The sequence below is a fragment of the Thermomyces lanuginosus genome, assembly GCF_041956635.1.
Source record: "Thermomyces lanuginosus strain ATCC 200065 unplaced genomic scaffold VTN49scaffold_40, whole genome shotgun sequence".
In the NCBI taxonomy this organism is placed as follows: domain Eukaryota; kingdom Fungi; phylum Ascomycota; class Eurotiomycetes; order Eurotiales; family Trichocomaceae; genus Thermomyces; species Thermomyces lanuginosus.
The window spans coordinates 551,832-577,456 of NW_027192374.1; the positions used below are offsets into that span (position 1 = coordinate 551,832).

General features: G+C 52.8%; 11 protein-coding genes across 11 annotated transcripts; 5 read left to right on the top strand and 6 right to left on the bottom strand.

Annotated features, from left to right (window-relative positions):
• Positions 1 to 252: 252 nt before the first annotated feature.
• Positions 253 to 1,977, bottom strand: VTN49DRAFT_6171 (uncharacterized protein; the record flags this gene model as incomplete). The annotated part of the gene is made up of 4 exons (XM_069414310.1): positions 253 to 350; positions 408 to 1,666; positions 1,725 to 1,805; positions 1,859 to 1,977. The coding sequence occupies 4 exons, from the start codon at positions 1,975 to 1,977 to the stop codon at positions 253 to 255; spliced, it is 1,557 nt and encodes a 518-aa protein (XP_069265569.1).
• A 674-nt stretch (positions 1,978 to 2,651) lies between these two features.
• VTN49DRAFT_6172 (uncharacterized protein) lies at positions 2,652 to 4,221 on the top strand (the record flags this gene model as incomplete). Its single annotated transcript, XM_069414311.1, has 4 exons — positions 2,652 to 3,161; positions 3,231 to 3,698; positions 3,754 to 3,785; positions 3,840 to 4,221. The coding sequence occupies 4 exons, from the start codon at positions 2,652 to 2,654 to the stop codon at positions 4,219 to 4,221; spliced, it is 1,392 nt and encodes a 463-aa protein (XP_069265570.1).
• A 179-nt stretch (positions 4,222 to 4,400) lies between these two features.
• VTN49DRAFT_6173 (uncharacterized protein) lies at positions 4,401 to 5,128 on the top strand (the record flags this gene model as incomplete). The annotated part of the gene is made up of 3 exons (XM_069414312.1): positions 4,401 to 4,583; positions 4,658 to 4,806; positions 4,906 to 5,128. The coding sequence occupies 3 exons, from the start codon at positions 4,401 to 4,403 to the stop codon at positions 5,126 to 5,128; spliced, it is 555 nt and encodes a 184-aa protein (XP_069265571.1).
• Positions 5,129 to 5,176: 48 nt separating this feature from the next.
• Positions 5,177 to 6,079, bottom strand: VTN49DRAFT_6174 (uncharacterized protein; the record flags this gene model as incomplete). Its single annotated transcript, XM_069414313.1, has 6 exons — positions 5,177 to 5,242; positions 5,298 to 5,359; positions 5,411 to 5,447; positions 5,506 to 5,650; positions 5,749 to 5,822; positions 5,888 to 6,079. 6 exons carry the CDS (start codon positions 6,077 to 6,079, stop codon positions 5,177 to 5,179), a joined length of 576 nt encoding a protein of 191 aa, XP_069265572.1.
• A 387-nt stretch (positions 6,080 to 6,466) lies between these two features.
• VTN49DRAFT_6175 (uncharacterized protein) lies at positions 6,467 to 11,438 on the bottom strand (the record flags this gene model as incomplete). The annotated part of the gene is made up of 6 exons (XM_069414314.1): positions 6,467 to 6,791; positions 6,844 to 6,917; positions 6,967 to 10,798; positions 10,850 to 11,039; positions 11,102 to 11,234; positions 11,304 to 11,438. The coding sequence occupies 6 exons, from the start codon at positions 11,436 to 11,438 to the stop codon at positions 6,467 to 6,469; spliced, it is 4,689 nt and encodes a 1,562-aa protein (XP_069265573.1).
• Positions 11,439 to 12,076: 638 nt separating this feature from the next.
• Positions 12,077 to 12,325, top strand: VTN49DRAFT_6176 (uncharacterized protein; the record flags this gene model as incomplete). Its single annotated transcript, XM_069414315.1, has 1 exon — positions 12,077 to 12,325. The coding sequence occupies one exon, from the start codon at positions 12,077 to 12,079 to the stop codon at positions 12,323 to 12,325; it is 249 nt and encodes an 82-aa protein (XP_069265574.1).
• A 54-nt stretch (positions 12,326 to 12,379) lies between these two features.
• On the bottom strand, positions 12,380 to 13,873 carry VTN49DRAFT_6177 (uncharacterized protein; the record flags this gene model as incomplete). Its single annotated transcript, XM_069414316.1, has 5 exons — positions 12,380 to 12,430; positions 12,482 to 12,816; positions 12,866 to 13,588; positions 13,642 to 13,721; positions 13,827 to 13,873. 5 exons carry the CDS (start codon positions 13,871 to 13,873, stop codon positions 12,380 to 12,382), a joined length of 1,236 nt encoding a protein of 411 aa, XP_069265575.1.
• A 906-nt stretch (positions 13,874 to 14,779) lies between these two features.
• VTN49DRAFT_6178 (uncharacterized protein) lies at positions 14,780 to 19,774 on the top strand (the record flags this gene model as incomplete). The annotated part of the gene is made up of 21 exons (XM_069414317.1): positions 14,780 to 14,853; positions 14,919 to 14,958; positions 15,014 to 15,544; positions 15,605 to 15,958; positions 16,011 to 16,145; positions 16,194 to 16,260; positions 16,318 to 16,449; positions 16,503 to 16,849; positions 16,903 to 17,048; positions 17,095 to 17,202; positions 17,257 to 17,563; positions 17,618 to 17,771; positions 17,825 to 18,157; positions 18,212 to 18,297; positions 18,348 to 18,482; positions 18,531 to 18,763; positions 18,815 to 18,938; positions 18,986 to 19,031; positions 19,081 to 19,231; positions 19,285 to 19,433; positions 19,482 to 19,774. The coding sequence occupies 21 exons, from the start codon at positions 14,780 to 14,782 to the stop codon at positions 19,772 to 19,774; spliced, it is 3,945 nt and encodes a 1,314-aa protein (XP_069265576.1).
• Positions 19,775 to 19,822: 48 nt separating this feature from the next.
• Positions 19,823 to 20,746, bottom strand: VTN49DRAFT_6179 (uncharacterized protein; the record flags this gene model as incomplete). Its single annotated transcript, XM_069414318.1, has 4 exons — positions 19,823 to 20,145; positions 20,213 to 20,328; positions 20,382 to 20,445; positions 20,713 to 20,746. The coding sequence occupies 4 exons, from the start codon at positions 20,744 to 20,746 to the stop codon at positions 19,823 to 19,825; spliced, it is 537 nt and encodes a 178-aa protein (XP_069265577.1).
• Positions 20,747 to 20,981: 235 nt separating this feature from the next.
• Positions 20,982 to 23,141, top strand: VTN49DRAFT_6180 (uncharacterized protein; the record flags this gene model as incomplete). Its single annotated transcript, XM_069414320.1, has 9 exons — positions 20,982 to 21,103; positions 21,169 to 21,250; positions 21,312 to 21,408; positions 21,461 to 21,615; positions 21,666 to 21,693; positions 21,741 to 21,954; positions 22,011 to 22,205; positions 22,276 to 22,582; positions 22,647 to 23,141. The coding sequence occupies 9 exons, from the start codon at positions 20,982 to 20,984 to the stop codon at positions 23,139 to 23,141; spliced, it is 1,695 nt and encodes a 564-aa protein (XP_069265578.1).
• A 583-nt stretch (positions 23,142 to 23,724) lies between these two features.
• Positions 23,725 to 25,476, bottom strand: VTN49DRAFT_6181 (uncharacterized protein; the record flags this gene model as incomplete). Its single annotated transcript, XM_069414321.1, has 7 exons — positions 23,725 to 23,753; positions 23,815 to 23,896; positions 23,955 to 24,013; positions 24,067 to 24,109; positions 24,168 to 24,757; positions 24,812 to 25,119; positions 25,175 to 25,476. 7 exons carry the CDS (start codon positions 25,474 to 25,476, stop codon positions 23,725 to 23,727), a joined length of 1,413 nt encoding a protein of 470 aa, XP_069265579.1.
• Between the last annotated feature and the right edge of the window lie 149 nt (positions 25,477 to 25,625).

The following is a 25,625-nucleotide window of genomic DNA, read 5'->3' on the forward strand; positions in this document are numbered from 1 at the left end:
GTAGGAGTAATTACTCCTCCCAATGATGCGTAGGTCATATGCTCTATCATTGTATATACCATGCATGCTATGTACATCAAGTCACTCAGAACGCCGCCTGTGTTGGAACTTTAAAGGCCGTCATGATAACCATGCATCGTCGGAGTTGAACCGACCAGTCATAACCACCACAAACGCCGAAATGGAAACCCTGCATGTCTAGTAAAAGACGCACATAGGCAGAAAAAATGCAAGGGAAAAATAATGAAGTATCTAGTCGAGGAATGTAAATAGGCTGGTATGAAGGATGTTTAGAGCGCGATCCGCGTCGCGCTCGTCAATGACGCACGAAATGTTGATTTCGCTGGCGCCTGCATTCAAATCCTGTCAGTGGTTACACAGCCCTAAGACGGGGAGAGGGAACTGACCTTGAGAAATCATCTCAATATTTACATTGTTCTCTCCTAGTGTCGAGAACATGCGCCCAGCAACACCGATCATGTTCTTCATCTGCTTGCCGACAAGGCTCAGAATGGCCATTCCCGGGATGATGTCGACCGTGCCATACTTTCGGAGATCCGCGATCGCCCCTTGAAGGTTCTCATCGATGATTTCGTAGTCATCGCCGGAGCCATTCAGAAGCGGCATCTCCGAGTGCAGCGCCATCGACACGTGCACCTCGCTCGTCGAGATGAGGTCGATGGATAGTCGCCAGTGATCAAGCACAGAGAAGATGCCCGCGAAGAAGCCGTGCGAGAGCGACCGCTTGTTCGAATGAACGTTGATCACCAGGATCTTGTTTTTGATGGTCACTGCCGTGGGGCGCTTGGGGCCCTGGCGTTGGCCGTTGACCAGCGTTGGACTTCGTGTGCGGAACAGCTTTGAGTCGTGGCCCGGCGCCACGTTGTCAAACTCGGCTGGCGAGTCGGGGAAAATGACTGTGCCGTTGCCCTTTGGATTCATCACGTTCTTGATCCGGATGGGAATCCGTGCCCGAATGACCTGTTCCATGGTGAAAGGGTGGATGACCTCCGAGCCGTAGAAGGTCAGCTCAGCCGCCTCGGACGGCGTGATGGTCGGCAATAGGCGAGCCGTCGGGACCTTGCGAGGATCCGCCGTGAAGATACCATCTACTTCTTTCCACACCTGCAGCTCCCTCGCACGGACGCCTACGGCCACAAGCGCAGCGCACAAATCCGTATACCCTCGCCCGATCTTCTCCAGCAGGCCACCCGGCACTGGGCCGAAATAGCCTGTCACCACGGGAACTTTTGAGCCGCATGCATTAATCTTTGCGGCCAATGCACGGGCTAGATCGTTGTAGAAGGCTTGATCCAGGCCTTGCCCATTCACCGCAAAGTCAATCACTTCCGACAAGTCCACATATTGTGCCCCGACGCCCCGATCTTCCAGCAGGGCGGCCATAAAGCGACAGCTCAGCTTCTCGCCGGCACTAATGACCTTGTCCACACATCGTGCACTTGTCTCGCCGAGCACCTGTGCAGCCTCGAGGACCTTTATAACATGGGCGCATTCTTCATTGATTTCGCGAACCAAGCGATCCCTCAATTCAGGCGACTGTATTAAATCGTGAGCAACGTCAACGTGGTCTTGTCGAACGGCATCCACTAGCGAGGTGTAGCTCTTGGTCGCTGGGTCATCGGTGGCGCGAGCCGCGCGCAGAAGGCTGCACCCTGGTAAGCTAATAGTCCAATGGAGAGCTCTGGGAGTCAACTGGTGCTTACCGATTTGTAGTTCCCTCAGCTTTGGTTGAATTGCTTCGTGCCGAGCAGACAATGGCTACTCGTTGCTCTGCGAGACTGGGTCTGTACTCCGAGTCAGTGGGATTGTACCATCCGATCTTTGTGGCCACACATACATGACAATGTGATCGACGATATTAGTAGCAAACTTGCCGACACTAGTGCCTCCGAATTTCTGAATCACCCATGGGGAATCGGCGGCAGATTGCGGCGGGGTCAGCTCAGACGGGTGCATTGTGGACTGAGAGAACTAAGACATAAGAAGCGAAACCAGAAAGAAATCAAAGAAAACAAAACTGAAGCTGAGGAAAGGAAAGAGGAGGTCGCGAGGGCAATGCGGAGACTTTTGTAGTCGCGACCAAAGGTTATTCAAGTATATAAAAGAGAAAAAGAATCGGAAGCAGAGCAGAGCCTGTACTTAATCGTCTGAGTCACTGATTACTATGATCGACGATTGCGACAAGAGTCGGATTTATTTTTTTTTTTTTTTTTCGCGGCTGTAAGAACCGTATTTGCTTTTTTTTTCTAAAGCTTTTTGCAATTGCCGCGTTGTAGCTATTCCCTTTACGGAAAAGCGTCTTGAACGCTTGCGCCAATCAGCGCGGAGCGACCCTGGACCAGCGGAACTGCCGCCCGAAGCGCAACTTGCGGTCTAATACGCGTAATTTGGTAATTTTCCTCTCCAAATCGTATTGATAACGATTGGACGTTGGTTCAATATGGCAGCCAGCTACAGTGCTGCCTGTGGACAGCATATCTACAGCATGTCTAGTTAAATCGAGATCATCAGCTTGTTGCAAGATCGAGACCGGTCCATCCAATCTGCCTTTGGATCATTTGAATAATTTGCAAGCCTGCGATAGCAGCCGGTATCCATTCTAAGAAACTGAACTTTCGACATACAAGCATATGGCAGGCGCCCAAGCTAAGGACCATCCGATGGAGATCCTTACATGTCCATTCTGCGAATTCACCGACGAATACAGCGATATCCTCATCCAGCACATCGATTATTGCCATCCTGAGAATACGACAACTGGTGTCCAAGAGCAGCCCATTGAGACACAACTGCAGGACGATACCCCTCCGGATGATGAGGAGCAATATTTGGAATGCCCCCATGGGTGCGGGGAGGTGCTCCACAAGGATGAGATCCAAGTCCACTTAGATTTGCATGTCGCTGAGACCGTCGCGCTGGATGATACAGGAGGATTGCAGTCGCCGGAGGGACACGAGCTTCCAAATGGCAGGAAGAGCGGGAGAAGCGGGAAGAGCGGCAAGAAGGAACAAAGTCCAGACTCAGACCTGGATGATCCCGTCCCGATGCACGGCCGGGACGTCGTAGTCGCAGGGAAGACAAGGAAACGCCGCAAGCGAAGGTCGGCGCATTCCGGGAGCGGTCCGGTGAAGAGACTCGGGGTATGGAAAACCGTCCTGGAGAGCTTGCTTTATTTCACAGAAAAAGAAGATCTAACCCGTCCGTTGTAGCGCTCGGAACTAGGCCCCTACGCCCACGAGAAGCAAATGCCATCATGGCTACGAAAGATGCTTGAAGAGAGCCCCAAGATCACGTACGAGAACAAACTCAGCTCGACGGGAACAGTGGTTCGGGTGGAAACAGTCGAGAACGAGACAAAAGGCGTCATCCCGGTGCTCAAGCAACTCTGTCGGCAGGACCCGACGGTTGAGCGGGTGATGTTTTGCAGTCCTCTCGTTCGACACATATTCAAGCTACCGCGGGAAGGCGGCTTCTGCGGCTACCGAAATATCCAAATGCTCATTTCGCATATTCAGGAGGCACAAAAACCCGGACACGAAAAATTTCCGGGTCGCACGCCGTCGATTCTGAAGCTTCAGGACATGATCGAACGTGCATGGGATATGGGATTCGATGAATTTGGCCGGACCGAGACCGGTGGAATCAAAGGGACGAGAAAGTATATTGGCACTCCAGAGGTGAGCAGGCCGTCTGTTTCAGCGAGCGTCGACAAGCGCGGCTAACGCGTCACAGGCGCAAGCCCTATTTCTGAGTTTGGACATCAAGTGAGTCATCATGCCGCTGAAGCCCCGCGCTGTTCAGCTCTAACAACTTGACAGATGCAGTGCAAATGCTTTCATAACCACGCCCCAGCGACGGGCTTACGAGGCCTTGTTCGAGAGCGTGGCGAAATACTTTCGCGAGGGCTGCTCGAACCTCGAGTCCGGTGAAAAGATTCTGGAAACCGACCTGCCGCCGATATATCTCCAGCACCGCGGTCACTCGGTGACAATTGTAGGATTCGAAGTCACAAAGAGCGGCACGGCCGATCTCCTTGTGTTTGATCCCATGTACAAAACCTCGCCCGCGGTGAGGCGACTGATCGACCAAGGAAGTAACGCCATTCAGGGCGTTGATGCAACCAAGGTGCTTCAAGCCTGGCGGAGAGGAGCGCCATATCTACAAAAGTACAAAGGATTTGAGATCCTAATGTTAGAATAACAAAGACTACAACTCGCTCCATGGTCCAAGAAGTAGGCCTGCCGATTAAGGCAACAACTGGCGTTGTAGGTCTCTGTAGAGCACGTGACCCGAAAATCTCTCAGATTCGAAGGCCTCACCACTGGTGGCCTAAAAATTCAAGCCACAACTCAAACGAAAAGCAAAAGGAGGAGAAGACAATGCGGAAGCAACCGAACATTATTATCACGGGCACTCCCGGCGTCGGCAAGACGGTGCACAGCGAGCAAATCGCACAAGACACGGGGCTCAAACACCTTGCGATCAACCAAGTCGCCAAAGAGCGTGATTGTTTCGATGGGTACGACGAGGAGCGGGGGAGTTGGATCATTGACGAGGATAAAGTACGTCTGTTTCTTCGCTCAACTGAGTCGTTAGGGAGAAAGATAGGATTGTGTACCTAACACGGAGACAATAGTTACTGGACGCCATTGAAGATGAAGTCAAGCAAGGAGGCTACATTATCGATTGGCATGCCTGTGATTTGTTTCCTAAATCGTGGATCGATTTGGTGGTGGTCTTGAGATGTCCCAGTACCGAGATTTACCACGATCGGTTGTCTGCTAGGTGGGTTCACTCTCAACACAAGCTTTGATCTTAATACTTTCTATATTTTTCGTTCTTATCTACCGGGTAGAATCGGGTCTGACCTGACATGTTACACAGAGGCTACTCAGCAGCCAAGATTGAGGAGAACCTTGATGCGGAAATTTTCGGCATGCTTCTCGAGGAAGCCAGGGAAGCCTTCGACGAGGAGATTGTCGTCGAGCTGGAGAGCGAGAACACGGAACAGATTGACAGTAACTGCGCGCGGATCGCGACGTGGGTCGAGTCGTGGAGGAAAAATCGGGCGGAACAGGGAGACTCGGACGATGAGGACTCTTCATAGATCGGAAATCCTGCAATCGATCCGAATACAACCGCTGAATGGTTGAGTTTAAGGCTGCGTTTTCAGCCACTCCTTGAGTTTGAGCAGGGCCTTGTAGCGATGCGAGATCTTGTTCTTTTCGGAGTCAGTCTCCATCTACGGGCCCTAAGGGGAGGAGAGAAGAACATACCTTCTCCTCCTTGTCCATCTCGGCATATGTACGGCCCTCGTACTCGAAAATCGGATCCCAGCCTGTTGATCGTTAGAACGAGGGCATCCTCACGGGAGAACGTTTTCTCATACCGAAATTCGGCGGTCCACGGGCAGGCACGATTTTCCCCTAAACCACAACCATCAGCAAATTCCGACCGAATCAGAAACAAAACTTTGTTACTCACCTCCGTCCGACCCTGAAACAGAAAAACCTCCTGCCCGGGCCCATACGAGAACGCAAACGTGCAAACCGCCTGCGCGGAGCGATCCTCGTACGGCTCGACGAGTTTATTCAGACCATCATGCCCAAGAGCTTCGAGGAACCATTTACTATGAACCACACATCATCATCAGCCATTGCATACACACTTTTTTTTTTTGAATTACCAGCGCAGATAGTAAAATTATAATGAGAAGAATTTACATACATATAAGGCCCCGGTAACCCCTTCAACGCATTAAACTCCAACGCCGTATCCTCAGTGAGAACGGGTCCATTAACCTACCACACTCACAAAACTATGAGTGAGCACCAAATTGCCAAAGAGAGTGTGTTTAATCTCCTACCGCCCTCGCCGCCGCCCGGCATTTCTCCCGAGCAATCTCTTCAATCGTCCCCTGGATCTCCGGAATCCCTTCGACGGCGCGCGATTGAATGTCAATCGGCTGTTCGCCGGTCTCCGGGTCCGGGGCGCTGAGAATGGCCCGGACTTCGTTGAGTTTGTTTTTATTGCCTGTGATGAAGGTTATTGTCTTCATGGTTTTCTTTCCTGTGTCAGTTCAAAAAGAGAACAGAAAGGAATTGAGGGTTCCGCGGGGCTTCAGAAATTGGAGGGGTTGAAGATCTTTCCAAGAGATGGATAAAATTTCTGCCTTAGGCATCAATTGGCTGGGGGTGGAAGGAGCTCGGGAGCGTGTCAATCACCGTAGAATAGGATCAGAGGATCAATGCGATGGTAATGATTAAAGTGTAAATACGATATATTTCCTCTAATGTAGAGAGAAAAAAAAGATACAAAATTTACAGCGCAATCCTCTCCACAACAGCGTAGTACATATGTATTCAACAATCGTCACGATTCATCACCACATTCCAAGCCAAATAATGTATTAGAAACCCGCCCATTTCATTGCCAAATCACTCACTCAATGCACCATCTCTGCCGACTGCTCCACATCCATCTTCTCCTGCTGCTGCGCCAGCGCTTGCGCCGAGACAATCTCTGCCAGCCGCTTCAGGCGCGGCGTCTGCAGCCACGAGGGCGTGTACGTCTCCAGAGCGGTAATGACACGCGGCTCGGCGATCTCGTACGGGCCGCTGTCTTCCATGTCGACGGCGGTGAGCAGCAGCACGTCGCCCTTGTCCGACACGCGCGAAGCAACAGCCTTCATGATTTCGCCGTTGATCGGCTGCTCGTAGTCGGCGACGAGGTACTGGTTGAGGAGTTTCTGGATCTGGGCCGGGGATAACCTGGATATATGTTAGCTTGGGGTCTCTAAGATGTATGGATTGGGATACGCACATCCAGCAGATGTCTTGGATGATCTCTATATCGTTCAACGTAGCTTTCTTGAGCTGCAAAAGCTTCGTCGCTTGCTACGGGATGTTAGCATTATCCCTGTGCTTAGAACAGGGTTGTACGTACCATCAAATGCTCTAATTGCAAAGTGCCTTCAGGCATGTCATGACTCTTGCACCACTCCTCAATACGCGTAATGTTGTAGTTAATCTGGAGACCACGTTTCCAGGACAAGAAGTTGCGGCGCATGAGAAGGTCGTTGAATGCAGTGACGCCGACCAGCCGCAGCAGCTCCGTGATTGTCTGCGAGATGATCGAGTCCTCCAGATAGTACGCCCGCATCGCCTTGTAGACGCTGTTCAGCAGGCTCAGCAGGTTATCCATGCTGTACGCGGGCTGGTTGTTGGACGGCAGCAGCTTGCCCAGGAACCGGTTGGTCTCACTCGTCACGAAGCCTGGCAGCGACTGCGACTCGATGATCGCTGGTACGATCATCGGGTACAGCTTCTTCTTGAGAACCTTCATCCACGTGTGGTAGATGTTGAACTCGAGGCTCTCCAGGTCGTGCTTGACAATCTCCAGCAGGCGGTCATACTCATAGTTGTCCGTCTTCTGCGCCTCATACCAGTCTTCCGCCAAGAACACAAACGAGAGCATCTCGTGCGCGTTCGACAGCCAGAAAGCGCCATGGTTGATGGCATCCTCGCCCTTGTACTCCATGACCTCCTCCTGAATCGACTGCATCACGTTGGCCAGGAACCGCTCCGACTCCTTGACGAACCCGTTGTTCCACATCTCCGAGGTCACCAGGTTGATCAGGTACGCCGGGAAGAGCACCTCCTTCTCCGACGGCGGCGGTTCCGTGCCGGGTGCCGGGATCTTGAGGTTTCGGATCAATCCCATGGTCACCTCCTCGTTCAGCTCGTCCTCTTCCGACAGCAGCGTCTCCAGCTCCGACTCGATCGAGTCGAAGCTCTGAGGGAACGTCCTCTGCGGAACCGCCATCGACACCGGCCGCGGGTTGTATGCGCCGCTGAAGCGGTCCGTGTCGATCCTCTCCGCGCCCGCGCTGCGCCGCTTCGGCTTCGTCTTCTTGCTCGACACCAGATTGATGAGTCCGTTGGCAGGCAGCATCGAGCTGCCGCCCTGCTGCGACTCTCCGTTGACGCCGTTCATAGCGCCCGAGCGGCGCGCAATCTCCAGCTGCTCCTGCAGATCCGCCAGCTGCTGCCGCAGCGAGGCTTTCTCGTTCTCGTGGCGCGTGTTCAGTTCCCGCAGCTTCGCCAGCTCCAGGTCCGCCGACCGGATCGTCTCGCGAGACAGCCGCTCCTCCTCCTGCAGCCGCTTGATGGTGGCCAGCGCCTCGTTGTGGTTCTGCTGCAGTCGGTTCATGTCCTCCTCCATGGCCGTCAGGCGAGCCGCCGCAATACCGGCCTGGTTGGCTTCGGCCTGCAGCTCCTTCGATCGCTGCTCCAGAGCATTGTGGCGGCTGCGCCACGACTTCAACTGGCCTTCGTAATTCTCCAGCTGGCCGAGCAGGTTCTTGTTCTGCTGCTTCATCTCGCTCAGCGATTGAGTCAGCTCGACGACCTTGTTCTCCAGCTTGTATGAGATCTGCTTGAGGTCCCGGGCTTCCTCGCGCATCTTCTTGTATGCCCGACGCGCCCGTTTACCCCGCCACAAGTTCTGCACGATAATAACTTTCTTCCGGTACTGCCGCCAGGCACGCAGCTGTCGGTAGGAGCGCCAAGCGCGCTGAATCGTCTTCGCGGCATTGCCCATGATGGTGTCCATGATGTTGCGTCGAGTAAGGAATCCCTTCGCAACGGCCTCGAACTTGATGATATTGTTCCGAATTTCGACGTACTTCTTGCGCTCCTTCTGGCCCCGCCAAACCCGCTGAATGGTCGTGGCGGCCTTGATCTGACGGGCCTCTTCCGCGCGCTGCCTCGCCAGGAAACCACGGATGATCGCCTGCGTCTGGAGAATGGACTCGCGCGCCTCCAGGTACTTGCGACGGTAGTACTTGGCTCGGAGGTTCTTCTGGATCATAACCGCGCACTCGTTCAGGCGCGTCGTCCGCAGGTTCTCCAAAAACGCCAGCATACCCGCGCGGAAGAAGATCTTTGTCAAGCCGAGCTGGTACTTGTCCCGCTTCTGGTGGCTCGCCTCGCCCAGGGCTTTGCGCAAGATGGCATGGCACATCTCCTTGATCTCCGACGTCCACTGGGACGAGTGGCACAGCATGTAGTACCGCATTGCAAACTCTTCATACGTCCACCGCGTCGGGTAACCGGCCGTGCTGATGCGCACCGTTTCCAACACACCGCAAGCCCGAAGTTGGCTCAACACCATGGGACCTTCGAACTTCCAGGGCTCCTTGGCCTCGTTGGGCTTGATGCAACGGATGTAGTGGACGTCCGTGGAGTTGATCGTGTTCATTAGGTCGATCAGAGACGACTTGAAGATACCACCCAGGGTCGGCTTGCGGTTCGTTGCAGCTGCGGGCCGTCGACCGGGGCCCGATGACGCCGGTTTGGTCTGCGCCTGGGCCGAGTCCTTTTCTCTCAAGGCTGCGGCGCATTCCAAGACCTCTCTCACGAACGGGTTCGTCGAGTTCTTGAGGATCTCCATGTGCTCGTCCGGAACCGTGTCACGGTTCTTCTCAATGAAGCCCTCTGACTCGTACGTCACTTCCACGGCATAGTGACAAATAGTGAAGGCGGACTTGCCGAAGCGTGGCTTCTTATAGAACTTGTTCTTGTCGCCCGCGAAGTGGTGATGGAGTTTGGTGACGAACTGATCATCAGAACCCATTGGCAGGCGAGATTCCTCATCCAGCAGGGAGAGGATACCAAGTTTGCCTTCAATGAGGTCGATGCATGGCTGGTTGTCGGAGAATTCGATGAAGGTCCAGTCAATCTGCTCCCGAACGTACTCCTCCTGTTCCAGCTTGAAGACATGCTGGTTGAATTCCTGCTGCAGCTTCTCGTTGGCGTAATTGATGCAGAATTGTTCGAAGGAGTTCTTCGCAAAATGCTCAAAACCGTAGATATCTAGGACACCGATGAAAGATTTCACCTGGTTCATCACCTCCTCCGTGGCCAAAGCACGGTTGATCTTGTCTACCAGCCAGTCGAACAGACTGGAGTAAATGAACTTGGCCACCGAGTCCCGCACCACGATGGCCTGCTGCTGCGTCAGATTGGAGGTAATCTTCTCACCGCGGGTAATCAACTGCTTCTTGACAATCCACTTGGCGAACGAGTTGGCGTCGATGCCGAGCATATCGCAAACCCGCACCAGTGAGGGCTCCGTCGGGGACAGCGACGAGTCGGACCGTGTGGCGGTGATCTTGACATTACCCAAGTGCAGCAACGCGGCGAGGACTCGGAAAATGTCTTCCTGGGTTTGTTCATCGAGGCCAATCGTGCTGAGTGACTTTCTAGTCGCCTCAAACTCGGCCTTGTCATCCACACCGTCAATAGTGGGCGTTTGGCCCTGGTTGAGGTAATCAAACTCCTCGACGGGCAACAAGCCCAGCTTCTCGCGCACCTCATCACTTGCACCGGCCACCAACTGATAGAAAATGTGGTAGTTGCGCTCCTTCAGAGGCTGAAAGACCAATCTCGAGCGCTCCAACAGATATGTGCGAATCTTGGCGCCGATGATCTTCGTCTTCGCGTCGAACATAATCTCAATGTATTTGCCGAAGCGAGAGGAGTTGTCATTCCGCGTGGTCTTTGCGTTACCAAAGGCTTCCATGACCGGGTTAGTGGCGAGGATCTGCTCCTCGGTCTCACTGATCGACTCTGACCGGCCGGTAGAGAAGCCGCCAGGATCGGGAGCATCTCGGGTAGCGAAGTAGCGCATGATGTACTTGGCGCTGACCGTCTTACCGGCACCCGATTCACCGGAGACAACGATGGTCTGATTCTTTCCAGCCCGCAGCATGTCCCTATCCCTGGTTATTCCCTGCACAGCTTGCAGGATGGATACTAGAACTTACGCATATGCCTCTTCGGCAATCGCAAAAAGGTGCGGAGCCTGAGAGGCACGGTGCTTGCCCGCATACACCTGCACCATTTGCGGGACGTAGAGGGAATCTACGCGCGCAAAAGGATTAGTAGCAATGAGGACGATGCCACTGTATGTGTAGATCTCCCTCTGAGCATATCGGAGTTTGATTGCCTGCAGGACTGGACGATATTAGCACACGGTTCGGACAACTGGCGGACGGCGTCGATCCAGGCATGCATACCGGCCGGCTCGTTCAGATGGGAGAGGTTGGTCAGATCTTCGCTCGCCTCCAGCATGGAAGGGTTCATCAACGGAGGCAAGGACGGGTTGTTCGGCTCCTGGAGCTCGGCCTGCGTAGTCTCGACGATTTTTGTCTACGGGTGCGGTAACGGTCGGTCAGTACTCGGCAGCCCTCGCAGCACCTGGCACTGGACGACACATACCTCGCCATTCTCACACAAGAACTCCAGGATCACCTTATCGCCCTCAACCCGTTTCTCCTTGACCTCGGAGGGAATCCAGCCCTCCGTGGGATCGGGCTGCCACGCCCTGGTCCCGACCTCGTAGTTACTCGACATTGCGTCGCGTCGTGCGAAGGTCTAAGGCGTTTCGAAGCAAGCAGAAAGCATCCAGGCCGATACTCTTCGGGGGATGGTATTATTTTTTTTTGTAAGCCGAGAAAAGGACAACACAGCAAACACACGTCAGGGGACGGGTTCAGGCATCGAGCATCGGGGGTGATTTATTGGTCGTAACGGCAAGGGAAAAATCGAAACGCAGCAAAGGAAGAAAAGAAGAAAGAAAAGAAGAAAAACAAGCGGTGCAGAGGGCCAGTTAGGCTCTCTTTGGTAAAACAAAAGCCGAAAAGCAGCAGAATTCGGGAAAAACAGATTGAACCCTGAGGAAAGGCGGTTGGGGTTGGCTCAGCTCCGAACTAAATTTCTTAGCGGGCGGCGCCAAACCCCTGAGAGTTCCAGACGAAACCTTAGGGCACAGAGGAGCGTGGAGATGCTTGCAAAAAAGTCTTAAGAATCCTCCAGCGGTGGAGTGTCGGTGAGCTGCGAGTCATCTGTAGACTACTGCTTTTTGCAGGACGTGCTGAGAACAGATGGATGAAATTCTCTACTTGTACTCTAATGGCTGTATTGAAGCATCTCAATAATGGAATGTCTGGTGGACGATTCAACTCATTTTCTGATGGATTTTATCTGGTCGGATGACAGCTCGCGGTAGACAAGACAAAATCACCTCAACTCCGCCAGTAATACATTCACGCATCATTCAACGGGGATTAAAGGTCGGAAGAACACCGGAGGGCGTTCTCGCGACGCGATTAATGTCCCCGGAGTCTACTCAGGAACAGGGGACAGGGACATGGGGAATTAATGATATGAAACGTAAAATCAATGCAGAATCTCATCTCATCGCAGCCAGAAAACAGGAAAAATCGAACAACCAGGCCTAGCCATCACCGTCCACAGGAAATCTAGTCTTTTTTTTCAATCAGGAGCTCAGACGCTTAGCTGGTCTTGCACTCGGCAGCCTCCTTCTTCGGTTTGGACGTATCATCCTGCCACGGGTCAGTAGAGAATACAAAAGCGGGCGATTGGCGGTTCCCTACATCATCATCCGAGTCATCGTCTGCGTTGTCCGACCGCCGGTCGTCATCCTCGTCATCCTCGTCGTCATCCTCATCATCCTCGTCATCCTCAAACTCGCCCTGGTCGACTTCCTCAACACCCTCGTACTGGAGGGCTTCGCCAGTGAACCAATCGATGGCGCGAGGAATGAGTTTCTCCTTGATGTCTTCGCCCAGCTGGTAGTCGAGCTCCAGGCGCTCTTCGATGTCGCTGGGAACCGATTCATCGTCATCCGTCGGCGGCTTCGGCGGCGAGAAGAAGTTGAAGAACGACTCAGTCGGCACGGTGATCTTGACCACACGTGTTTGCTTCGTGGCTGCAGACTGGTTAGTGTAAGATTAGAAATAAGAATGTTCAAGACATACTCTTGTTTCTTTGCTTCTTGCTCTCCACACGCACTGTGAGGTCACGGTCGGGCTTCCAGTCAATCTTGTCGCCCTCAGCATGGTCGTAGATGAAGTCGCCGCCGTATCCAGTCTGCTCCTGATAGTAGTAGGTCTTGGTGATGGTCTTGTTGGTGAAGAATTCATTTTCCGAGAACTCGAAGATAAGACGGAAGCCCGGCTTGTCCAGGTATTCCATGCGGATGTCGGTCAGATGCTTGAGAGCAGCTTCATCGCGCTCCGTAATCATCTCCGCCAGCGACACCTGGTTCTTCATGGCCGACAGCCAGAACTCGGGAATACCGGAGTAGTCCTTCGGAGATTCTTCGACGGTTTCCTCCTGCGGCTTCGCTCCCTCTTCCTTCTGCTCTTCCTCCTCCTCATCGCTCTTCCCCGCCTCAACCTCGGCATCCGTGGGTTCAGCCTTGCCGTTGACAATGGCGGCACGCCGCTCGTAGAGGGGCGAGAACTTCTGGAAATACTTCTTCTCCAGCTGCAGGACCTCCTCCTGGAACTCAGCCTCCAGCTTGGCGTGTTCCTTCTGGATGCCCTTGAGACCAGCAACCCGGCGGCGCACGGGGGCGGGTAGCGACTCAATGTACCCCGACGAGCGACCGACGAGCTGACCCAAACGGCCTTGGATCATGTTGACCAGGCCGGGGTTTCTCGCGAGCAAGTTGGCCGCAGCCGCATTGTCGAAATTTTCTGCAGCAGGGTCAGTCTGCGGCTAGTGGCAAAGGGACCGGAACACCACGTACCCTCGCTGATGCTCGAGACGCCGGGCTGCTGCGCACGAGAGGAGATTGGGGCATTACTCGCCGGGGTATTCTGGGGGGTCCTGTCCAGACGATGACATGTCAGTTCTGATCACTTTTTCTCCGTCTTCACTGAGCAAGCCAGAGCGCAGGGAGGGGCTGCTGGCAAGGGTCCGAATGGGACTTACGGCGCGACCGGGTAGTCGTTTCTCTTGTTCCTGATGGGCTCCGACATGATGGGCTGGCAGAATCAAGAACCAAATTGATCAATAAACAGGCAGATTGGAGAGAAAAAGAAGGGTATCCGCAAAAAAGGATTTTTTGTCAAGATGAGTCTGGCGGATGGTGGGAAACGGTTCCAGGCTTGGCGGATGGTGACTGTTGAGTCCAGCCCAACAAGACAGAAAAAATACTTCAAGCTGGATCGAATTTTCACAGTCAGGGCTCCATCAAGGGTTAGGGCCAGAGAGGCCTCGAATTTTGCTTTAGGCTCTAGCGAGATATTTGCTATCTGTGCATCTTGGACCGCGATCGAGAATTATATCTAGCATATTTTCCGACTCTATGATGAGTGCATACTACGTTGATAGATGATACGTCTAATTCTGATAAAATCCCAGAATAGAGCCCGTCTTCTTGAATGCTCCCTGTAGCGTTTTATGGGCTGGGCCGCTTCGCTGGATGCTTTGAGTCGCAATTCATGTCCGTGCATTCGCCATCCTCCCTTGCAGGACAACACATCTAGCGGTCCTGCAAACACACCGCTCCTCCCTCGGAGATACACTCTCTTGTATCAATGTATCAATGCATGCCAAGGGACCCCGTGATTCAAGCGGGGACGGCAAGGCACAAAGCCAACAAGATTTCCTTAGCGCATCGCCCGTCCGATCCATTTGCATGGTTCGCCAGGTCGATCGGTCTCCAAGTATCTGGGCAGCCTCAGGCATCAACACAGGAAAATCTTTCGCGCTAGACTAAACAAGGAACCAAAATACGTGAATTGATACGCTAGATCACGTGATGATAACTATGACGAACATTGCGGAGGATCATACCAGCCAGCCTTGCGGCAACCAAGGATTATGTTGCGATCGCTGGCTTCGTGCGGACAAGGACAGTCTCGGACACCGCGTCGGGCACAATGACGTCTCCGGTCCCAGCGCCCGGGCCCTGGGCGTCGCCCTCCGCCGGCCGGCGCGACTCCATGAGGAGCAGGTACGAGGTCGCACGAATTGACTGACTGATAAGAGGGATATGGACGTGGTGCTAACCCATTCCAGTCTCAGCATAGCTTCGGGGGTCGAGATGGCACAGGATGAGGTTGGTGTTTCACTTTCTGTGCAACAGAGGGTCTTGTGTTCTAATCACCAGCCAGGTGTTCTCCGGTCCAATGTCTGAGAGTGTCCCGTCCAGTGTGATTTCGTTCGCGCATCGCCGCTCCCGTCAGGGTTCGACCGTCAGTTTTACCTACTACCGTGGGGAAGACGAAGCAGCGGAGTCCATTCCATTGGAGTATGACGAGGAGGCCGTGGAGGTAGAGAGTGATATTGAGGGTGTCTCTGACGACCTGGAGTCGGCGAGGGGTTCGACAGTGCCCAAGCGACGTTCATATTCAATGTCTTTGGATGACCTGCCTCTGCTGTCCCGTGCCGAATCAGCCCGTTCGCTGCTCAGTAAGAAACGGGCCGGCGGGCGTGTCAACCAGAAAGTCTACATCGTGACGGAGGATCTGACTGCCGTTATCACGGGCTTCTCGACGAACACCGTGGGCTTTGCAATCTACATTGCATTGTGCGTGCTGTCCCTAGGTGTAGCGTACCTGGTGTTTCGATGGATCCCCAAATGGCGGCTGAAGTTGGTCGGAGCACCGACGCCATTGCGGGACTGTCAATGGGTGGCCATTGAGGTAAGTCGCGCGCCGCAGGAGCCGATGTGGGAGCATGGAGGCTGATTGGCTCCATGATAGGATCAATGGAACCAATTCGTAGTCCATAATGTCGATGTCAAAGAGTATGGGCGCCCTCTCTCGACTGTTTTCGGTACGACGGCCCAGGATCCTAGCCAGTATGAGAACGAAGAAGACGTTGATCCTGTCGTCCCTACCCTACGTGTAATTGTCTATCGATATCTGAATTTCGTTTATAACCCTCTGGACGATCAATTCCAGCTGGTAAACGGCTGGAAAGACCCGGCCTGGGTGAATACGAAAGTCATGCGAGCAGGCCTAGATGCCGATGAGAGAGATAGCAGGGAGCTGGTGTTTGGTCAGAATCTCATTGACCTTAAACAGCCGCCCTTGCTACAGCTGCTCGTGAACGAGGTGAGTGATCAAGATGCAATAACTGCCTTTGAATTAATGGCTCATTGATTAGGTCCTTCACCCGTTCTATATCTTTCAGATCGCCAGTCTCACGCTGTGGTCCCTGGACGAATACTACTACTACGCTATCTGTATCTTCCTCATTTCCGTCTTCAGCATCACGGCGACCATTTTGGAAACCCGTTCGGTACGCTGGACCGTCGTCAATGATCTCGTTCGTAGCTGATTTTCATAGACTATGGCTAGATTGAGAGAGATCTCCCACTTTGAGTGCACGGTCAGAGTCTTACGGAATGGATTTTGTATGTCTCGCATCGAAAATCTACGTCAACTGGAACTTGCGAATTGACGGTGATTAGGGCGAACTGTTTTGTCGAGGGAGATGGTCCCTGGTGACGTGTTCGAAGTTTCCGATCCCTCGCTCACTCAAGTACCCGCTGATTGCCTTCTTCTCTCTGGGGATTGCATCATCAACGAAAGCATGCTGACGGGTATAGTTTCTCGAACGATGTGCACCTTAATCTTTGAATCCTAACAATCGTAGGTGAATCTGTTCCGGTGTCCAAAACACCTGTTACCGACCTGGCCCTCGATTATCTTGATCTGAAAGCGACATCAATGAATCCCGTTATCGCAAAGCACTTTCTGTTCTGTGGCACCAAGATCATACGTGTGCGGAAGCCCCAGGATGCTGGGGATGAGGCGGTTGCGCTTGCGGTGGTTGTGCGGAGCGGCTTCGCAACAACAAAAGGGTCTCTAGTCCGGTCTATGCTGTTTCCTAAGCCTTCCGGCTTCAAGTTCTATCGGGATTCGTTCCGCTACATCTCGGTCATGGCCGTTATCGCTGCTTGTGGATTCACTGCGTCCGTTATTAATTTTGCGCGCCTTGGGGTGAGTAATTGACCCAATCTCTCTCTTGTTGAATCGGAATTGATCTGTTTTAGCTGTCGTGGAAGTACATCATTATCCGAGCCCTCGATCTTGTCACGATCGTCGTGCCACCAGCGCTACCTGCGACATTGACGATTGGAACCAATTTTGCCCTTTCCCGTCTGAGAAAGCAGCAGATATTTTGTATCAGTCCTCAGAGGTAAGCCGTTCCAGGTCGTGTTGTGGAATTCGCTAACTACCTCAAGAGTGAATGTCGGAGGCAAGTTAGATGTGATATGTTTCGACAAAACGGGAACCCTGACAGAAGATGGGTTGGATGTGCTTGGTGTGAGACCCGTTGATCGTAATATGCGGTAGGTTTGAGTTTGTGCAAGCCGCCTAGCATAGTTGACTGATCTTGCGCACAGGTTTACGGACCTGCTGAGTGACCCGAAGCACATGGTGTCCGCCTCATATCAACGTCGAGACGATACAGCCATAGACTACAGCAAATGCAAGGATATCATTTTTACAATGGCAACTTGCCACTCTCTGAGGGTGGTTGATGGAGAGTTCCTCGGAGACCCACTGGACGTCAAGATGTTCGAGTTCACAGGCTGGTCGTACGAAGAGGGCGGAACGAGTTCCGATGATCAGGATCCTGACAAGGGCGATACCATTGCTCCGTCTGTGGCCCGGCCTCCTCAAGGAGGCTATCAAGTCCCGGATGAGCAGGTGAGGCTTCCACATCCATTAGGGGAACACTGGATCTTTCTGACAGAACATCAGAGCAACTTGGAGCTTGGCGTTCTGCGGTCGTTCGAATTTGTTTCCCAACTTCGACGCACCAGCGTGATCGTCAGACGATTCGGGGACCAAGGAGCGAGCGTCTTTGTGAAGGGGGCACCGGAGTGCATGCGAGACATTTGCCTCCCAGAGACCCGTGAGTAACGCTATATTAATCCTGAAGTAAGCATGCTAACGATTTGCGCGCAGTGCCAGCGGACTTTGACGATCTGCTGAGCCACTACACCCACAGGGGATATCGAGTCATTGCCTGTGCTGCCAAGTATCACAAGAAGCTTAGCTGGGTCAAGATCCAGAAAATGACCCGCGAACAGGCCGAGTCTGACCTTGTCTTCCTTGGCTTTATCATTTTCGAGAACAAACTGAAGCCAACTACGACACCTGTCATTTCGGAACTGAAAACGGCTGGAATTCGCTGTGTGATGTGTACCGGGGACAACATCCTTACTGCCATCAGCGTGGCACGAGAGTGTGGGTTGATCAAGTCAGGTTCTCCATGCTTTGTGCCGCGCTTTGTGAACAGTACGTATCCTTCATTGTATCTGTTGAGCTGCAGCAGTGGCTGACGGGTTGCAGATTCTGTGGAAGAAGAGGGCAATAACAAACTTGTCTGGGAAAGCGTCGACGACCCAAATATGACGCTTGACGAAAAGACTCTCACGGTATTGTTATCTTTAAGCCGGAGATGCTGAGATACTAACGCCGGAACCAGCCTGTCCCTGGTGCAAATAATATGGATGTGTCGGTTCCGTTCAATCGTCTCAACATGAACGATTATTCGATCGCCCTGACTGGCGAGGTATTTCGGTGGCTCGTGGACTACGCGAGCGAGGAGGTTCTTAAAAGAGTAGGTCATGAGAATCGGACTATGCAAGCTGAAGCTAACAATAATCAGGCACTTGTCAAGGGTCAAGTATTCGCCCGCATGTCCCCAGACGAAAAACATGAACTGGTCGAAAAGCTGCAATCGTTAGATTACTGCTGTGGATTCTGCGGCGATGGCGCCAACGACTGCGGGGCGCTTAAAGCCGCCGACGTAGGAGTTTCGCTTTCCGACGCTGAGGCTTCGGTTGCTGCGCCATTTACCAGTCGTGTGTTCGACATCTCCTGCGTGCCTCGGTTGATCAAGTAAGTACTCGTAAAGCCATCAGTCTCGGTTTGAATGCTAACCGTGGGCAGGGAGGGCCGGGCGGCCTTGGTCACAAGTTTCTGCTGTTTCAAGTACATGAGCTTGTACTCGGCTATTCAGTTTACGAGTGTGAGCTTTTTGTACACATCGGCTTCGAATCTTGGAGACTTCCAGGTCAGTATTATATCAGTTTTGGAGTGACGCGGGGCTAACGAAATCAGTATCTGTTCATTGATCTGGCTCTGATTCTCCCAATCGCCATCTTCAGTACGTGAATTACCTGTGAGTTCACGAGCCACAGCTGACTTGTGTCCAGTGGGTTGGAACGATCCATATCCAGTTCTGTCCAGAAAACGGCCTACCGCAGACCTTGTGTCGCGAAAGGTCTTAACTCCATTACTAGGACAGATTGTACTCTCTTTATTGACACAGCTGGTTGTCTTCGAAACGGTACAGTCCAAGCCATGGTAAGTAGACGATATCTGGGATCAACTCGAGGGTTCATTGACACTGGAAATAGGTTTATACCACCAAGGGTCGACCTGGACGAACCGAACATTGCGAATTCAGAGAACACGGCGTTGTTCCTCGTATCCTGCTACCAGTATATTACAACAAGTGTAGTGATCAGCGTAGGTCCACCGTTCCGTCAGCCTCTGTATCACAACGGTACGTCTCTCTTATCCGTGTCTCTTGGTCAACAACTGACGTTTCCAGTGCCTTTCCTGGCGACATTCGCGGTGGATTTGGCAGTTTCCACGTTCATGCTAGCTCGGCCACCTAGCATTGTCACCGAGGTGATGCAGCTTACGTGGATGTCTGACGGTTACAAAGCGTTTCTTTTGGCACTTGCGATATGCGCCTTTGCAGTATCTTGGGTAGCCGAACATTACGTCTTCCCGAAGATCGCACGTGGCTTGGGTGACCTGCTTCAGCGTCTCCGACCGTCCCGGAAGAAGAAGCGCCGCGAGTACAAGGTCTTGCTAGAAACGATGGAGATGAGTTCATGAGTGCCATGTTTCGATGCTTTAAAATTCATCATGTCTGAGCTCATGATTTTATTTATACCACAACAGCATATAGATTGAAAATATATAGTCTTGAGTCAAACATTCGATTCGATGATGAATTGCCGTAATCCCTGTAATCTTATATGTACAATGCTCCGAGCCATTCCCGCAACCGCAACCGAGGCGGACTGACCAAATATCCCACCCGCACGCGCCGGTTCGCTCAATCGCGCATTCTTTCGGCAAAGGAAAGAAACGATCCGCACATCTTCGATGCCGCACCGTAGTGCAAAAAGTCGACTCTTTTAATGATCCCACGGGTGCTTCCACCCCAACAACGCCGGACCATCCTTCTTTGCTCGGTACATCAACTGCAACACACGCAAACAGTCAGCACCGCTTTTCCCTTCACAACATTCCGAGGAGAAGGATGCTTACGAAAAACCACATGGAAGCGCCCAATGCAGTGGCAGCGAACCGGTAGAATGGCCGAACGGGAGGGACAGTGATGGGGTGCTTGCCGGGACCGCCGGCACCGGAGGAGGACGCCATGGCTGCATCAATCAGCAAAAGGCCAGGGAATTTCAAAAATTGAACAAGCACATACCTTGAATGTGTTTGCTTTGTGCAATGAATTCGTCCTGTGCTTTTGCGGAGTGATTCCTCGTCGTCTTGATCGTCCAGTAAGTGAGAAAGTCGCGGCCAATCAGGTCATGGATCTGTCATCCGAGGATCATGGCTTGGCATCACGTGACATCAATGTTCTTCGACGGCTTCTGGTGATCTTGCGCGTGGCGCTTCATTCTTGGGCATTCAAGAAGTGGTTTTCCTCCTATTCCCGCTTCTTTCGGTGATTTGTTTGCTCCTGGGATCTTTGGGATAGTAAGAATTGGTGGATGGACTGAGGGATTTTGCGTTCTCCCCTCACTTATAGGGACAATCTAGGTAAGCCCTATTGTACCGTGCAGTCATTGTGATTCACTTGTCACTGACCTAAGATTATTATTGATCAAGAATTTAAAATATTGGATTCGGACTGCGGATGCGCCGTAACAGCATGCTGCGAAACTTCCCAAACGCTGGTCCGAGGTGATTCTTTCTGCTCCCCCTCCTCCTCTCGGTAGACGCGACATACGCGGCGCGAGCCGACAGCTCCCTTGACCCTCCGGTACAAGCAAGCCACGCGTTGAGAGCAATAAGACGCGCCATGGCGTCGTCTCGTAACCCGGCCTCCCTAGAACGTGACCCCTCCGGTCGCCCGCGTTTTCGTGGCTGCTCAAATATTTTGGAGTTTGAGTTCCTGGGTAAACTAGGCGAGGGGACTTTTGGGTTCGTTTTTCTGGAGAGTTTTATGGTCAGAGGAAAGTGCTCTGTTGGCTGACGGCCCGACACAGAGAAGTCTACAAGGGACGGTCAAAGCGAGATGGCCAGCTCGTGGCGCTGAAGAAGATTCTTTTGCATAATGAAAAGGATGGGGTGTGTTCTTTCTTTCTGAAGGAAACAATTGTAGTGGCGCGTGCTGAAGGGGTGTGTCTAGTTTCCAATTACCGCCCTCCGGGAGATTAAGTTGCTCAAGATGCTCTCGCATCCGAATATTCTTCAGCTACGAGAAATGGCTATTGAGCGACCCAAGGGTGGGAATATCAGCTCGAGTTTAACAGAGTGCATCGCTGATACACGTTACAGGCGAAGGAAGGAAAAAACCCAGCATGTACATGGTTATGCCGTACATGGAGCATGATCTCTCTGGCCTGCTGGAGAATCCCAATGTCAAACTCACCGAGCCTCAGATCAAGTGTTATATGTTGCAGTTGCTAGAGGGAATTAAGTATCTACACGAGGTACGCATGCGGCTATTCTAGACGTCAAAAGATATATGCTAATTGTGCAGAACCAAATTTTACACCGCGACATGAAAGGTGAGTTTAGCAAACTTCGGTCCGAACTGTTTGCTGAGGCAGTTCAGCTGCAAATCTCCTCATCAACAATCAGGGAATCTTGCAAATTGCGGACTTTGGCCTCGCCAGACCGTACGACGAGCCACCGCCGCGCCCCGGTGGCGGTGGTGGAGAGGCTCGGCGAGACTACACGCCCCTCGTCGTGACGCGATGGTACCGACCTCCGGAGCTGCTCCTGCAGCTTCGACGGTACACGACGGCCATTGACATGTGGGGTGTCGGGTAAGGATGCACCAGGGGCTGCAGATACGGCACAGTCGCTAACTAACCCCTATTAGCTGCGTGTTTGGAGAGATGTTCAAGGGAAAGCCAATTCTCACTGGAAATAGCGACTTGAACCAAGCACAGCTGATCTTCAACCTGGTTGGGACTCCGACGGAGGAGAATATGCCCGGGTGGAGTGCGTTACCCGGGTGCGAGGGAGTCAAGAACTTTGGGAATAAATCTGGCAATCTCAGCCAGGTCTTCAAAGAGTTTGTACCCCCTGTTGGTGCTCGCAATTCATAGCCGCCAGCTGACCGATCGGCTTCTCCAAAAAAAAAGCCAAGGGCCGCTGGCGATTTCTTTGCTGAGCGAGCTCCTAAAACTCGACTGGCGGCGTCGGATTAACGCCATAGATGCCCTGAGGCACCCGTACTTTACGACGGAGCCGCTTCCCGCAAAGCCTGGCGACCTGCCGCATTTTGAGGACTCGCACGAGTTTGATCGACGACAGTTCCGCTCACAACGCCCGCGGGCTCCTGGTCCACCAAACGACGGTACGGGCGAGGTTCGCTCGGGCTCACACAATTCGCGAATCCCCGGAGCAGCGCGGGGGATGCGAGGAGGGTTTATGGGAGGACGACGAGACGTGAGTCTACCACCTAGTACCAGGGCTTTCACCAAAAGCTAACCACGAAAAATCGACGATCCAGGATAACCCTCCTTACCGTTCCGGTCAGCAACCCCCGCCATGGGCCTCTCGACGTCCAGAAGGAGGACCAAGACACGACCGAGACCGTGACTGGGACCGAGACAGAGACCGCGAGCGCGGCCGAGACCGGGACCGTGACCGGTACCCCCCATCACACGCCCACCCTCCGAACTACAACCACCTCTCCTATGACGACGACGCGTACGCGCGCTACCATTCCTCTTCCGGCTCCAGCCGAAGAGATCGTGACCGCGATTATCGCGATCGAGACCGCGACTATCGAGAACGCGACTCCTGGCAAGACCGGAGACGGCAACGAAGCTACAGCCGGAGCCGCACGCGTAGTCAAAGTCCGTCTCGCAGAGACCGGGATCATCACTACTACCCTCGGGACCGGGACCGGGACCGTGACCGAGACCGAGACCGTGATCGGGACGGGGAACGATCGACGACTGGGAGCTGGGAAGATGTGAATCGAGAAGTTTACCGACGATAAGTGTTCTAAGAAGTTTATCTGTTTTTACACAATTTTATGTTTTTCTCAGCGGTGCATGGGACTGTTTTGGCCTTGGTTGGGAGATGGAGTGTATTATAGCTTTCTCGATTTGCTCTCGCATGGATGTATGGATGGTCTCGTTTGTTTTAATGGAGAAAGGACTTTCTGTTTCAGCTACCCTATGTACTGGAGGAGTATATCAGGCAATGGAATGGGTTGATTCAATGTTTCCCTCGCGTGTTCAGATACAGGCTCTTGGACACACATTGCATGCCGTGTTGGCATTACTTATACATCAACAACAGGAGTTTTATGACCAAAGCTTGATTAATCTTCATCTTTTGTTTCATTTTCAAACCGTCTCTAACAATTGTATCTACCTTCGTGCTTATACCCTGTCCTGATTCATCTCATGAAATCATAAATTCTTTTTGTTTAAACCCGCAATCACCCAAACGCCAGTGTTGAAACATATCCAAGCGACGTCCGACCGATTTCTTTTTCCGGTGTGCGCCTTGATATCATGTCGTGTTGAAAAGAAGGTAGTTACAAATGCGTATCATCGGGGAAAAGGTTGAATATATTAGTACAGAATCCGGGTCATGATTCTCGCTGGTACGAGTTGTTAGTCGGGGAGGTATTGTGAGAGAGATGGGGGGAGAGAACGGCGTACAGGACAAGCTCTCGAGTCGTTCGTAGAGTTCTTTGATGGCCGGAGGTTTGACGTTGCTGATATCGGCCATGAGGTATGCGACCTAGTTAAGGGGACGAGTGTCAGTGAGGTTAGTAGGACGGAAGGGAACGGGAACTCACGTCACCGCGGCTGTCGGTCATTTGCTTGTCGACGTTGTGGTCGCTCAGAATTTCGTTGACTGCAAATTGATTAGTGATGTGTTTTTCTTCAGCAAGAATGAAGAGGAATTACCCTTTCGAAGCACACCAGGGATGTTTTGATGGATGAAAATCACCTGTATGGTTGGTTAGCCGGGAGAGCTCTAGAGAGACATGGGGTCTCATTGCACATACCCGTGCGGTGTCCGGCTCGTCCGTCGTCAACGAGCGCAGGTTCACCTCCGGCAGGTTGACGGCGCCCACCGTCGTGCCCTCGTTCACATACCGGACCAATGCGGTGGCTACCTCGATACCGATCGCCCTCTGCGCTTCCTCTGTGCTGCCACCAATGTGGGGCGTGAGGATGACGTTCTTGAGGCTGCGCAGATCCGATGCCCAGCTGTTCAGTTCGTTGTTGAAGTAGTCGCCGTTGCCGGTCGGCTCGTTCGGGTACACGTCCAGCGCGGCCCCGGCGAGCTTGCCCGTGCGCGACGCCTGGATCAGTGCCGGGATATCCACCACGCTGCCCCGGCTAGCGTTGATCAGGTAGCTGCCGGGCTTCATCAGCTCAAACTGCTCCGGTCCGATCAAGTTCTTCGTCTCAGGCAACTCTGGAACGTGGAGCGTCACAAAGTCCGATTCCCGCAGCAGCTCCTCCAGCGATGACACCTGACGCGCAGTGCCAAGCCCCATGAGGTTGACAACGTCGTAGTAGATGACCGACATGCCCATGGCCTCGGCCAGTACCGACAGCTGCGATCCAATGTGACCGTATCCAATAATTCCTTATCGGGATATCAGCACTCGAACAATGACGAAAACAAACATAAGAGCCATACCGAGCGTCTTTCCTCGAATCTCCCAGCACCCTGCGCTGATCTTGTTCCATGTCCCATTGTGCATCTCATTCGAGCGATCGCAAAGCTGTCGGGCCAACGCAATGATCTCGGCTATCACCAGCTCCGCAACACTGCGCGAGTTGCTGAATGGCGAATTGAACACGGCAATCCCGTGCTCTGCCGCATACTGCAAATCCACTTGATTCGTGCCAATGCAGAAGCATCCAATGACAATCAGATTGCGCGCCTCTTTGAGGACTCGCGCTGTGAGCTTGGTCTTAGAGCGAATCCCAATAACATGGACATCTCTAGGCAATTCTTCCGTCAATCACCAATCTTAAAGAGTGAAAGTTGTGTTCCTACCGAATCTTCTCAATCAACTGATCCTCCGGCAGGGACGTCTTCAAGAATTCGACTTGATATCCCTGCTGCTCCAGGATGTCCCGGCCAGTCTTATTCACATTCTCCAGCAGCAGAATTTTAATATCCTCTGTGGCAAAGGGTTTCAAGTGCTTCGCGGCAGCTGCGCTGCTGCGCCTTGCCTGCAACCCTTGGAAACCGTAGCTGGACGGCGGGGAAAGGGTGGGCGAGCCCGACGTCGACATGCGCGACAGATGATGAGCGATATCGGTGGGGGAGTGCTTGATGTCTTTTGGCGGTGTCATCGTCTGCTCAAAGAGTGTGCAAACTTTCGATTCAATTCGGACGACGGCTCAAAGGTGTCAATGGTGGATTGGAGACACGTTTTGTAGTTGAAGATACAGCGCGATGAGTCATACAAGCAATTGACTCGGATATTCGTCTCTCTGATCGT